Source organism: Mesitornis unicolor, unplaced genomic scaffold (genome assembly GCF_000695765.1).
Source record: "Mesitornis unicolor isolate BGI_N332 unplaced genomic scaffold, ASM69576v1 scaffold26788, whole genome shotgun sequence".
In the NCBI taxonomy this organism is placed as follows: domain Eukaryota; kingdom Metazoa; phylum Chordata; class Aves; order Mesitornithiformes; family Mesitornithidae; genus Mesitornis; species Mesitornis unicolor.
Genome location: NW_010200589.1, coordinates 30,998 through 45,252, shown reverse-complemented (window position 1 = coordinate 45,252; position 14,255 = coordinate 30,998). Strand labels below are relative to the sequence as shown.

The following is a 14,255-nucleotide window of genomic DNA, read 5'->3' as shown; positions in this document are numbered from 1 at the left end:
GGTGTTTCCACGCTACGTCCCTGGAGGGCGTGAGCCCCTGGGCGCTCCCCGGGAGGAGGAAGGGGCACAGGAGCATATTGTTATCCCTGAGGTAACATAGAGAGAAATCCCCGAGCCTGTCTTTTTTAGGCTTCATTTCTTTCTGCTGCTTAACAGTGTGTGCAGGCCCAGCTCCTTTCCAAGAAGTGCTGAAGCTACACTGAAAGTGTAATTTAAGTTGTAGTAAACCACTTATTCTTTGAACATTTGTGTATTGGAATGGTAGCACAGCTTCCTTCAATTTTGGTGAACGTTTACTCGTGTGTATGTAGGTCTGAAAAGCATGGGTGCATTTTTCTCATTCCCATATTCCGTTGTTTCACTTGGCATTGTGGGGTCTGCCTGGGGGTGACAGGGCCAGTGGGTTACTGGCAATGCACCTTGTCTTTGTTATTGCTGTTCAGAATGGAAACTGTGTGAAGTTTACTAGAAGTTGCTGAGAATCACCTGGTAAATGCTGTGCAACAGCTTCCCTCCACTTCTTGGAGGGCCCAGAGGGCTGGGATTATCCATTAAGTGTGCCCCACACCAACGGTTCCCGCTCTCTGTCACTTTGTTTCCAAAAGAGCTGGGATGCTCCCAGTGTATCCATGGTAAATTGTCACTTCTGGCTTGAAGTGTCACTTGAAATAAGCGTGTTTGCAGCAGGACGCCTTTCTCCTGCCACGCTGCACACAACTGCTGGCGTGTGTCTTGGTTTTCTTCCTTTCCTGTCTTTGCCTGTCAGGAGGAAACTGAACAAAGCTGCTACAGAGAGAAAAGTGGCACCACGGAGTTGGCCAATGCTGCGACTCTTCAGCATCGCAGTAACGCCGCCTCCCCGGGGGTGAAAGCCCAGCAGTTGCTGCTTATCTTTAATTATTTTTTCCCTCTCTCATTTTTAGCTGCCTTGCTTTCATCTGCGGTTCGGCACCAGAGTTCCCAGGGCACATCACTGCAGCAAGGGTAATGTGGGACAGCTTTTTGCTTTGCTTCCTGCCCCTCGAAACGCTGACCTTCCCTGGCGGTGGTGGGGAGGGCAGCTCCTTTTCCCTTGGGATAGGAGGCTTGTCTGACCCCACTGTCTGTTGCTTCCTAATAAGTTTTGGACACTCTGCCTACCTTCAGTCACCTTTGCCAGATGAGTGTTTCCATTCGTTTGTGAAATTAAACAGCAGGGTCTGGAGACAGATCATTTGATTCTCCACTGAGAAAAGGGCTGCAGTGTGGGCTCAGCTCATAGTGGACAGCAGAGAAGCCACTCGAGTCAGGACACTGAAACATCTCAGCTGCAGAAAAGGCTTGAGCTGCCACTCATCATTTTAGGTACAAGCAGTCTGCTCCTCAGGCAAGGTTCATCTCCTGCCTGGCGTCTCTGATATCTGATAAATACTGAACTTGCACTGCAGCCTTCATAAAATGTGATTAACAGCCTGAGCGCTGCAGGACACCAAGCCAGGAAACATCCAACTTCATTTGCTTCAGCACTTTGAGAGCTGCTTGGTTGTGTCCTCATTTTGTTTCCCCTGCTGGGATTTCCTGCAAGGCAGCTGCAGGCTGTGCCGCTGCTTGCTTTAACCAGGAGGGGACACTGCAGAAATGGAGAACTCCTGGGAGCAGCTTTGGGGGAAAATGGCAAGATTTTCTCCTTCCATCTGCGCTGCTGAAAGATGCAGGGGGTGGCCTCTTCCCACTGGTCCTCAGGCATGTAGAAACACAGTCTGGGTCTTGCCTCTAGGACACAGCGTCCGACATCATTACTAAACCCCACAACAGCCCCACAGAGCCTGGGTGCTTGGGGGTCGCTGCTCGCAGGTGCTTTGAGTTTCTGGTAAAGTCCTTTGAGAGGCGTTGCTGGGCAGTACAGAGTAAACCAATCAAATGCAACTGCAGTTGTGTTAATTTTGCCTTCTTTCACTAGCATCGAATGTTTTTTCTCCTGAATATTTAATGCAGTTTGTGCATCCTGTGTTATTTATAGAAAGTGTGGATCTCAGCGCATGGGAAATTCTGAACTTCCCAGTCATGATGCAGGTGGTATTTGCTGAGCAGTGCCTCTCTCTTCACATTTCAGAAGCTGATACCTTTCCAGTCATCTCACTGAGATCTTGGGTGAATCTCCCCCCGCTTTAAAGCAATAATTGTCTTCACAAAGAACTATAATCATGTGTCTTTTTCTGGGTAAAGACACTTTGCACCTCAGGATAAGCCCTGAATGCTGCAAGGTGGGCTTGTGTAGTTTTTGTAACTGGCTCCTATGCAGACATGTAAACAGCTGCCTCTGGTCCTACTTGTTGTTGCTCCTTGCCCTAGAGATCTTGAAAAGCAGCTCATTATAAGCGAGTCTCATTTGCATTTTTTCCGCTCAGACTCACACTGTGAGTTTCCTGTAGTGTTTTTTTGGATTTTTGAATTAACACCCTGTGGCACATTTGAGCAGAGTTAATTGTTGCTCAGCTCTGATGGTCTAAACAGGGTTCTTGTGATTTTAGTCTGCACCACTGTCAGGAAAGGCAGCAAATACCTGTGGTACCGACAGTGCTGGGCTTGAGACAGCCGGGAATTGGTTGAGTTTTGAGGCAGAGGATCTGCCCCAGTGATGCTCTTGAGAAAAGCAGAGGGAATCAACCATGGCAGCTAATGAGAACGTTGCTGGCTGCTAGCTGAAACGTCCCTGGCAGTTTTCAGTCTATCGTTCTGTATCTGTACTGTGGCCTGCTTGCTTTCACACCCTCAGTTTATTCACTGAACTGCAGGTGCCACGTGTTGTGACGACCGTACATCGTTTTCAGTAAGTAAGAGAGCAACATCAAAGTACAGAAGGTAGAGCAGGCTTCGGGTAAAATGTCTCCTGCACAGAATTTGTCATTTAGGTGCTGGTGCAGTTTGAGCTGTGGTTGCTGCCATGATTGTATCTGTGCTGAATGATCCTAAAGGGCTGCGTCTGTGATGCCCAGGAGTCCCCCAGGCTCTTCAGGGACTGATGCAGCATCTTGAAAAGGAGAGGCTCCTGTCTCTGTGATACGCTTGCAAAGTGTTCGAAAAGAGATGTAATTAAAGTGATGCTCTCACACAACAGTGGAAGTTACTCTTTCAAGAAGAATAAACATTTACAGAATCACAGAATCCCAGACCGTCAGGGATTGGAAGGGACCTCAAAAGCTCATCCAGTCCAATCCCCCTGCCAGAGCAGGAACACCCAGATGAGGTTACACTGGAAGGGGTCCAGGCGGGTTTTGAATGTCTGCAGAGAAGGAGACTCCACAACCTCTCTGGGCAGCCTGGGCCATGCTCTGTCACCCTCACTGAGAAGAAGTTTCTTCTCCAATTTCAGTGGAACCTCCTGTGTTCCAGTTTGTGTCCGTTACCCCTTGTCCTATCATTGTTTGTCACCGAGAAGAGCCTGGCTCCATCCTCGTGACACTCACCCTTTAAATATTTATAAACATGAATGAGGTCTCCCCTCAGTCTCCTCTTCTGCAAACTAAAGAGCCCCAGCTCCCTCAGCCGCTCCTCGTAAGGGAGATGCTCCACTCCCTCCATCATCTTTGTAGCCCTACGCTGGACTCTCTCCAGCAGTTCCTGTCCTTCTTGACCTGAGGGGCCCAGAACTGGACGCAATATTCCAGATGCGGTCTCACCAGGGCAGGGCAAAATTTAATTTGCACCTTTTAGCAAAATGCCTTGGTGCTTAAAGTTATCACGAGGAATGATGCTTGTGCTCGGCTGGATGGATGCGGGATGGTGCCTGCTTCATTCTCTGGTCAACCTGACCCAAGATGGGCATGGGTCTGAGAAATCTTGTCAGAGGCCTCTGCTAGTCCCTCCCTGGTGTGCTACTGTCGGTTGTAGACAGATGTGACGACACAGAAGGGGTTTTTGGGGTAAATGTTTGTGGTACCAAATGCTGAATTGCACTGAGGGTGGGAGAAGCCGTTATTCTCGCCATTCAGGGAATGCAGCTGTAAGTGAGAAAAGAAGAGCAGCCTCATAACTCTCCTGTAAAGAACCCAGCTGTGGTCTTAAGGCCCTCTCTAAACCGTCTATTTAACAGAGAGGAGCTTCAAAAAATAGAGGAAAAAAGGCTGCATGAGTCATTCATGTCTAGCTCTGAACACTGGTTTGAGAGCGCTCATAAGCTCTGCTTCCCCTTCAAAGGCACGTTGCCTCCTCCCGGATGTGCCCCGCTATCGGGTAACTTCAGAGCTTTGTACTTGGTGGGCTGAGGAGTGTTAACAGGTTCAGCCTCTCAGCTGTGGAGGAGGTAATTTGTATCTATACCTGGAAAAGCTCAACAAGAGCCTTTTCTCTAAAATGCAGGTGTAAGCAAGACTTAAAGTAGGGCTGCTTCTGTTGGAGTTGGTGAGAAAATTCCAGCCTGTGAAAACAAGGCAGAGGAAAGCGACCAGTAATCGCTGAGCTTGATCACCACTAGCACATCCAGCTGCACATCTCAGCATCAGAATCAAGCGATATCCTTAGCCTGGGTGAATTGTCAGTTAATTTTCAGTTTGTTTCTTTTTACACTCTTCCTTTGTTCCAGACTCTTCAAATAATGTTCTAAAGTGGGAAGTTAAAACTAAATAAAAAGCATCCATTTCCCCATACTGAATTTTATGGTAAGATGGGAGTGAAGTAAACCAACCCCTGAGGCATTTATCCCTTTTTCTTAAAGCTTGCTGCAATTCATGGTGGACCTAAATGTCATTAAGCCCTGCGAGCAGTGACTGTGTTTGGTAAAGCATTTTTAGGTTGAACTTGGAAATGAGACCCAAGCGTTTTCTGCATGTTTTTGAACAGCCCTTTGATATGGGCTGCAGCTTCCATGCTTTTGCAGTATTTCTTGTCCTACTGGAGTGCTTTTGCCAGGTGTTGGGAGGAAGATCTGGGGACTCTGCCATATCCCGTATCCTCTGTTGGAGGTAACGTGACTTTTGCCTCGCCTGCCACCCTCTGTCCCTAACAATTAAGACCGGAATAGAAAACCTCTCCATGCTCCTGAGCTACTACAAAGTGAAACATGATCTGTGGGAAATTGCCTTCTGGCCAAAGTGGGCTTTGGGTCACATCCTTCATACTGAAAAATTGTTAAGTCCCCTGCACAACTTCTGCTCCCCCAGCAGAAAACCACTTTCTACTCCATCTCCAGCTTCTTTTACCTTCTTTCTTCTCTTCATGTTTTACATCTGTTGGCAATATATGTTTGCTACAAGTGAATCTTACCTTATTGTTCATAGGCCTGTTGCCAAAACATCTCTGACTTCACCCCCGTGGCCTGAAGTGAAACTTCCAGATCCAGTAGAAGAAGCAAAGTATCATGCAGGTAAACATCTCAAGTCTCCAAGTGAGGACTAGCACTTCAGTACTGCCATTGGTGGCCTGACTGAGTATAAATAAGTGTCTTCAATGACTGGAGCTAGTTTTTGTTTGCATTCCTGTCTCATTTCTGGCATCTGTTAGTGTCACTAAATGTGCTCCAGCTGCTGATGTTGGAGATTTGGGTAGAATATGAGGTCTCCTTCGTTTATGACAGCATGACAGGTTGTAACACCCCCATAGGAATCTTACCTCGTGCAGTGTGTTGATTTCTAAAGCATGAAATGAGCCTTTTCACAGAATCACAGAACGTCAGGGATTGGAAGGGACCTCAAAAGCTCATCCAGTCCAATCCCCCTGCCGGAGCAGGAACACCTCGATGAGGTTACACAGGAAGGCATCCAGGCGGGTTTTGAATGTCTGCAGAGAAGGAGACTCCACAACCTCTCTGGGCAGCCTGGGCCAGGGCTCTGTCACCCTCACTGAGAAGAAGTTTCTTCTCAGATTTCGTGGGAACCTCCTGTGTTCCAGTTTGTGTCCGTTACCCCTTGTCCTATCATTGTTTGTCACCGAGAAGAGCCTGGCTCCATCCTCGTGACACTCACCCTTTACATATTTATAAACATGAATGAGGTCTCCCCTCAGTCTCCTCTTCTGCAAACTAAAGAGCCCCAGCTCCCTCAGCCGCTCCTCGTAAGGGAGATGCTCCACTCCCTCCATCATCTTTGTAGCCCTGTGCTGGACTCTCTCCAGCAGTTCCTGTCCTTCTTGAACTGAGGGCCCAGAACTGGATGCAATATTCCAGATGCGGTCTCACCAGGGCAGAGTAGAGGGGGACAGGAGAAAACAATTGTTTTTCTTCTAATGGCTAAATCAAAGCTAAAGCCAGCATGAGCAGTTGGATGGTGGGCACATGACAGAGCTGCAGAGGTGTGACATAAGGCAGCGAGTAGCTGAGGAGGGACATAATGTCAGCGAACACATCTTTGTCCCCACATCTGGTCAGGCTCGTTGAACGCAGCTGGTGTCCTCCTGAAAGGAGCACAGGGGCTGTGCAGAGACAGCTTCCCCTGTCAGGCTGGGATGTGAACATCAAATACAGAGAAGGCACATGTGTCCAGCCTTGCATTGCCCAGGTGGGGCTGCTGCCATCCAGACCGTGCTGTGGATGGTCATGGGGAAGCCAAGACACATACAGGAGGTTGCTCAGAACTAGGCAGTAACAAGCCCCAGCAGGTGAATTTCTTTTACAGTTGCTGTGCTGGTGGCAATGAGCAGCTGTGTGCTTCATGCAGGCAATGAGCTCCTGTTATCAACAGGCAGTCACACTGTCTTGTTGCGTTAGCCTCTGCGACATCTGTGAGGGGTGCCTGACTTCTCTTCTTTAGATGGGAGAGACCCAGGAAGCAAAGGAGAGGAGTTCGTTTGCAAGGGGAGAGAGAGGAAGAGCTAAGTTACGGCCACCTCTTTGCAGATAGTCTCCTATCATCTGGCCAAAGTGTGTTAGTAACTGTGGGAGTTAGGGGCTTTGGAGAGAGCCTCCTGCTGCAGGTCTTCTCTCTGGCTGTGTATAATCCCACCTTTTATCTCCTTTGCGCTTCTGGGATTGCTCGAGTGACAGATGAGTGCTCTGTCCCCGAGCATGATTTGACCCAGTAGTGAACTTAAACTGCTGAGGTTGATTTGCTGAAGTCCTGTGGTGAGCAGGGTCCCATGTTCCCCTGATTCACATGGGATCCTGGGGGCCGCTGTGATTTTCGTGTCTTGTACCCTCCTACGGTTTATGAGTTTGCATCATTACCTCCTGGCTGTGCTTATCCAGAGCAAACAACAGGGAGAGCATTTAGAGTCTGCCTTCTGTTTTCCTGCTGGCTATGGAAACAGTCATGGATATTTTAGGAAGGATCACTCCATATGGTGCTGAGATACAAGCCATGCTAGCAATCAAATGGTAACATCACTTGATGTTTCCTGTCACTAGAGGTGTTTGGAAAAGTTATCAGCAACTTCGGAGTCTGAATCCAGCAAATAAAATGTACCTTTCTTGGTTAGAAAAAGATGAGAAAGCCCTGTGGGTAGCAAGTTGAAACTTGACAAGGAAAGAACCCTTCTTAGAGGATGACTCTGCATGGTTTTTGCTAAGAGAGAATTGTAGGCCAGTATTTTGAAATGTTGACCACAAGACTACTGATTACCTTGATCAGCAGGTTAGAGCTGGGAGAAATCAGCTGAGTACAGCTGAGGGCATAACAAAGAGAAGAGGTCTGTATTTTTTGCTGAACTTTTTCTAGTGGACCACTGTGAATCAGAGCAAAGAGTACACAGTGGATTTTCCTTCTGGGATGGCAATTCCAGCTACACAGAAGCTAAACTCTTCATTGTAGTGGGAACTGCAGCAAACACTGCTTTACAAATAATTTCTGTTCTGTACTCTTAATAGTTTGCATCTTCTGGGTTCAAAGGTGGGAACTTTCAGAGTGTTCCTGTAAGGGCTGGGTTTGGTTTGACTGGCTGCTACATTCCTGTCTGGCCCAAATGGATGCTGTTTTGTTTACATTCCAAGAAAAAAAAAAATGATTCAGCCACTTTTGAGGACAATGGAAAAAACCTATTTTTCCAGTTATAGAAAAGTTGCTTTTTTTTTTCCCTGAACAGCTCGAGAAGGTGGAAAGCTGCTATTTGGCAGTGGAGTGGCACTTGTTAAGCAATACCTTTTGAAGTTCCCATTAAAATAATTTTTGGCTTCACTGCTCAGGAAGCTGATCACAGAAAACAGAGTTTGTTCGTGTGCAAGGACCTCATCCCTGGGATCTGCACTGCTGCTGGCACCTGCTCTGCGTGCCTGTGCGTGTGGGAAGAGGTTTTCTGTCACAGTGAGGGAAAGGTCTCTGTCTTTGCTGCAGGTACAAGTTCTCAGCCCAGGCTTTGTTAGGACGCCGGAGCCCTTTTTCCTGTGCATTTTGCCAAACTCTTCCTGATGTTCCTGAGTGCCATTCACAGTATTCAGAGTCGTGCACCTTCTGCACGTTACTTGGAGGTTGAGGGGAGCTCCCTCCAAAAGCAGGATGCATGGACAAGCGCTTTTTTCTGTAATGCTTTATATCTGAATGCAGTCCTTTTTAGGATTCCTAAGAAATAGGCTGAGAAGTCAAGTCTTAGACTAGCTGCACAGCATAGATATTGGGTTTGCCAGCAACAAACAGGTCATTAAATTTACGAAAGAGAGGCGCACACCCTGTAGGAAACAACACTGCTGTTGATCCTTGCTTAAAAATTCCCAGGAGATAAGAGTTTTGGTGTAAGGGCAGCGTGTCTGAATTACTTCTGAACAGCTCTTCACAACCTCACTGGGTTTTCTACACTGATCCCTTCCCTGCTGTTTGCCAACAGAAGTGGTCCAAAAGGTGAACAAGATGATTGCAATGGGGCAGTACGGAAGGCTCTTTGCTGTGGTGCACTTTGCCAGCAAGCAGTGGAAAATAACCAGTGAAGACTTGATCATGATGGACAACGTACTGGAGGCTGAATGCGGAGACCGAATCCGGATGGAAAAGGTGATGTGCTGTGTATGGGGCCAGAGCAAACTGCCTGCAAACATTCCTCGAGGCAAAACCCATAACCAGTTTTTAAAAGCATGTCCTGAAGAGCTCCTGTCTGGTCTCCTGTTCTTACTCCAGCTATTTGCTTTGCCTTAGTTTTGTTCCAATTTCAGTCACTCTGTTAGTTATAATATTATGGCAATTTCTGTTGAACAGGGTTGGAGTGAGTCATGCCAGACTGTTAGGAGACAGATTTTTGTTGCACTAACTTAATCCAAAAATAAAAGAAAATTACAGTTGTTTTTAGAGGCGGCAGCTTAAGACTGTGTTTACCTTGAGACTCCAACACCCAAAATACTTGCAGTAATCCCAGGAGGACTGTCACTGCTCAATGCTTTGCAAGATCCTTATCATGCTGAGTGTGCTGGGTGGAGGGAGAGGGATGGTACGTGTCGGGGAGAGTTGCCAAGATGCAATTCAATATCTTTATCCTTCGCCTTGGTTGACTAGCAGGAACTTGTAGAGGCTCATTAATCCAAATCTTAAATGAAAGATTATGAAGTGGGATTCTGTTGACTTAAGGTTGGTTGTTAGAGCCAAGCAAGCAGTTAAGGAGAGCCAGGCAGTTTTTTTCTACTCATTCACTGCTTTGAAGTGCAGCTTTGAGGCAGCTTTTAAGGCATGCCTTCAGCTGTGTCCTGCGTCCTTGTGTACAGCAGAGACGAGTGATCTGCCTGGAGCAGCCAGCTAGGAATGCAAAGGTCTGGATGAGAGTGAAGGGAGTGAAAAACTTCCCTAACCACCATAACCCTTTTGGGGATTTCACTGTCCAAAACAAAAGTCAGAACGTCTCATGACCGTTTAGATGTTGCTTTTAACTGCTGCCACACAGTTAGCATGGGGAAGGAAGCAGTTGGGAAGAAATGCTGCTGCCTCTTCTCACCATATCCTCTCTTATTACCCTGCCTTGTCCTTTAGAAAGGCAGGTGGTTGAATTGCCCTGAAACAAAGGGGCTTGTCCCTGTGGGTCATGAATCCCCCGAAGATGTTCATTTATTGTCCATCATGGAGGAGAATGAGGTAGGTTTTTCTCTACTGGAATATGTAGCAGTTGCTATAAAAATCCAATTATTATAGGAGCTGCCGTTTATTCAGATCCCACACAAGGCATATTCCTCTTCCCTCTATTGCTCTTCATATCTTTTACGATTGGTGAGCCAGAACAGAAAGGTTCAGTGTGTTCTGATCAGCATGAAAGATACTTCTCAAGTATGTTTTAGTAGGATAAGCTCTCCTGGAAGTCTCTCTGCTTAATGAATCTGTTTCATGCCTATTAGCTGCCTTTCCCCACCATCCCTCTCTAGTAACAGCAACAGGATTGAAATGTGTAAAGCCTAATTTTAAAGCAGTTTGACTACTTCATGGTGACTGTAGGATATGGAAGATACTGTTTGCTTTTTTACTGGGACAATAAACCAGTGACAAATGCCTGATTTATTTTCCATAGGTTTTGCTGGTTGGTGCTGACGACTTCACGCTTATTGGAAGGCCACTCCTGGGGTAAGCTGTCTCATACAAGAACTATCTTCAAGATTATTCTTGTACTTACTTGTAGCTTCAGGGCTCCTGCAGTCCCTGAAACTGAAATGAAACCTGGATTTGTGAGCACTAGATCTTTTCCCAGCCCTGTGGCTTTTGAAAGAATCACCAGTAAGACAAGCTTCTCTGCCTCTGCTGACTCTGGCCATTGCTACGGTGCCAGGAGAGAGCAGCAGGTGACTGTAAGATATTCACCTCTGCTGGGTTGGATCTTTTCCTCTTGGACAAACTAGCAGTAAATCTTGCTCTTCAGCGTCTTTACTCCCTTACCCTAATTTCAGTGATAGTCATCCTAGAATAACCCAGAAATCCTTGCCTGTCCCTTGATCTCTTAATTTGACTTGGGTTTTTTAACCCATTTCCTTTTGCCCTTGTCTTAACCCAGCAGGCCTTAATCTTAATTTCAGAGTTCCTAGTTTTCCCTTCCTCCTAGTCACATAACTCCAGCAATCACAGAACCAGGGAGGAGTTTACCCCCTTGGCACTATCTCCATCCCAGTGCTGTAGGACTTGCTGTGCAAACTGGCAGAACACTCAGTTCTGCAGCCTTTTCTTTACCAGAAGGAAGCAGGACCAGGTGTTACTGCTCAGTTCTTAGCACCAGTCAGGAGCAAAGTCATGAACCTGTTGTTTTCCCCAGAACAAGAGCTTTTAGTGGTAAAACACAAGATAAGGTGGGTTGCAAGTGCTCAAAGTATCTGGAAGCCCTGGTTGCAGGCTAAACCACACATTTAGGTGCTAGGTTGAACTGCAGCAGCTTGGGCAGAGGATGGGCAGATAAGGAGGAACTTCTGTATCTGAGGATTATTTACTGGTGACTTGTAGATTCAGGTTAGAAATACCACATGGTTGCACACTGCTTTCACTTCTTGGTGCTTTCTGTGGTACCAGGAGGCTGCTGGTATTTTCAGGTTACTTTTAACTGGTGGTTAATTGTATTTTCCATTAACTTGTATATTTCAGTTAACTTGTGTGCTAGACTTTGCATGTGGCCTGAGATCCAGGAGCTCTGGGATAGGAGGAAAAGCAGCTCTTTGGTTCCTGCAGGTGCTCTAAGTGTGTAGAAAGCGTTGGCAGTCCCATGAAGCAAACCAAACTGCACATCAGCCAGTGTTAGCTTGAACTCCAGTATCTTTGGGAGAGGAAGATCAGTGGGAGGAGGAGGAGGATAGTGTGTAGAAAGCGTTGGCAGTCCCATGAAGCAAACCAAACTGCACATCAGCCAGTGTTAGCTTGAACTAACAAGCTAACAAGAGGAAGATCAGTGGGAGGACGAGGAGGATGTTGACCAGCAGAGTGACAGGCTGGTGTGGAGGTGCCATCCCCACTCCCCACTAGGGAAACCTCCCAAGTTCCCAGCTCTCTGATACGGGCTGAGGAAAGGAAAGCAGAACCCAGCGTGTCACAAGCAATGGGGACTGCAGTCCTTGCACATAGTTCCCCGTTGTGCCTAAGCCACAAACATTTTGGTGGAGAGATAAGAGATTGGATGCAAACAAAGGCAGTTTTGTTTTCCTGTTGTTTTAAAAACAAACGCATCCGTGAGTGCTTGCACCAGCGTCTACATAAGACAGTTCATTACAGCTGCACTCCCTGTTCAGACTCGGAGGCGAGCAGGAACTTGTCCTGGTTTGGACAGATGGTTGTGTTTTGATTTTCTGGAGCAGTCAGATACCTCCCAAGATGACGCTCCTCAAAAGCCTTAAAAACAACAGCACAGCAAACCATGGCTGCGTGGCAGAGGCTATTCTGGGAACTTGTAGCTGGCTTCTGCTCTGGAATCTGTTGGGTTTTGTGTGTGTTCAAGTAACTTCAAGTGAGGGTATCAAGCAGTGTGCAGTTGTGCTTTCTTGAGCTGCGTAACACACGAACTGTGCACTTTTAAAGCTGTGATGAGAAGCGAGCATAACCTCAGGTAGGTTTGCATTTCAGGCCATCAATTGAGTGCCCACAGCTATTTTAGGCCTGAGTGAAATGAACGGTGCCTCTGTGAGAAAGTTTAGCTTATTTCTGGACAAAGTACAGCTAATGGGAATATTTTCCTCTAGGTGAACCTTGCACTTTCTCCTGCTACCTGCCCATTTTCATAGTGGCTTCAGTGGAAATGACAAAGGGCCTTGGATCTGTTCTTTTCTCAGACAGCCTGGCTGGGATTCAGTTACCTTCTGCAAGGGAGCGAGCGAGCGAGCTTGTCAGTTGGAATTATTACCTCGAAGAGTTATGATCCTTTGAGATTATAGGTTGCCTGGATCTTTTTCACTGTTTAATGACAATAGCTTTCAGCCCAACTTAAATCTGTGTGATTTCAGTGTGGATTTTTCTTGCCTCCTACAAAAATCTGATGGATGTGCTTTGTCATGAAACATTTAGCTGCTGAAAGCTGCAGGCCTGACTATGTCAGGCTCTGGGAAATGTTTGACCCCCTTTTTATATTTATGGACATTCCAGTCATACCTAAAACATTTGATAAAGATTTTTTTATTTTTTTTTTTCCTTGGGCTCTATTTTGCTGAGAACTTTGCTGTTCATATGAACACCAGCAAGCTGGTGTCTGCTGTGCTTCAGCTTTTCAGCCAGCACGTCCTAGCATCTTGTCCAACAGAGAAGGACTCACCGGAGCCCGCAGACCTTGAGCTTTGACTTGCAGAGTGAAGCCACGCTTGGATACTCAACTATGTCTCAGCAATATCCTTAAAGATTTGCTTGAAAGCGTGTCCACATCTCAGAGCAGTGTGGGGGGGATGCTTAACTACAGATCTGTGTCAGTGTTTCTCCCTTTAGCTGGATGTTATCCGAGGTCTGGGGCAGCCAGTGCAGCCCAGGGGTGAGAGCTGTACTGGGGGTAGCTTGGCTGTGCTACTGCAAGCGCTGGCTGTCCTGAGAGCAGCACAGAGATTTCAGTGACCGGGTCACTTTATCTGGCCTGGCCTCTTTCCAGTTTTCCCATGTGATGATCATTAGTGAGATTTTTACATGCCTTTATGGTCCATGCCTGTGAGCAGTAAGTGGGAGTTCAACTTTCCTGTTGCCTTCAGTGGGCAGGAATTAGACCCAGGAAGTATAGCTCCCTAATTATAGCGGTAAAACACGGCCAGCCCCTAGAGCACAGCTCACTTTTTGGTTTCTTTCCTAGCATTGCAAAGCTTGCTGTGTATTTCAGTAATGCTGTTGGTCCTGTCACTGGGCTGAACCTGGGTAACATCCTTTAGCTGGGATGTCGGGGTCACCCAGTGGTCTCTTAAAATCCAGATTATTTTACATCATCTGAGCGAGTCATTAAATGCAAATCTATCCGTTTTCTCCTCTGGCTGTCCTTCCCTCCTCTCTCAAGGATTCAATCTCTGACATATATTGCACCCCAGAGGGTAAATGTTAAGAGAGATGGTGAATGTCTCAAAGCCTTTGGCCTCCCAGTGACCTTGCTGGAATGCTTAGGCTAGATGGGCTTCCCCCCTCTGCCCCCCTGAAGTGCAGACAGAGTCGTTTGTCAGGAAAATGTTCTTTAAATGTCTTCTGGCAGTGAAGTGAGCATGCTTATGAGCTTTTAATGGTATTCAGTGGTGATGCTGCATGAAAGAGCGTCTCTTCCTCCTCCATTGTGGCTGCCGATTAAAGCCGCTTTCCAAAGCTTCAGTCTGGCTCTTGTCTGGAGGCACTGATCCTCCCAGAGAGGAGCTGTTGCACAGACAGGTAGCTGGTCCTCCAGCGCGTGTTCCAAGCCACCTTGTTTTCCAACTCTGGTGCTTGTCAGATAGCAGCTAGAAATCCCAGAGCTCTTTCTCT

General features: G+C 47.0%; 1 protein-coding gene across 1 annotated transcript in view; it reads left to right on the top strand.

Annotated features, from left to right (window-relative positions):
• The first annotated feature begins 929 nt into the window (after nt 1–929).
• The window catches only part of MRPL21 (mitochondrial ribosomal protein L21), a 15,075-nt gene continuing 1,749 nt past the window's right edge, over nt 930–14,255 (top strand). The window contains exons 1-4 of the mRNA XM_010189810.1: nt 930–984; nt 5,256–5,341; nt 8,725–8,888; nt 10,381–10,433. Coding sequence (XP_010188112.1) covers nt 8,748–8,888; nt 10,381–10,433 — 194 coding nt within the window. The 5' untranslated portion in view covers nt 930–984; nt 5,256–5,341; nt 8,725–8,747. The remainder of the gene's footprint in view (nt 985–5,255; nt 5,342–8,724; nt 8,889–10,380; nt 10,434–14,255) is intronic.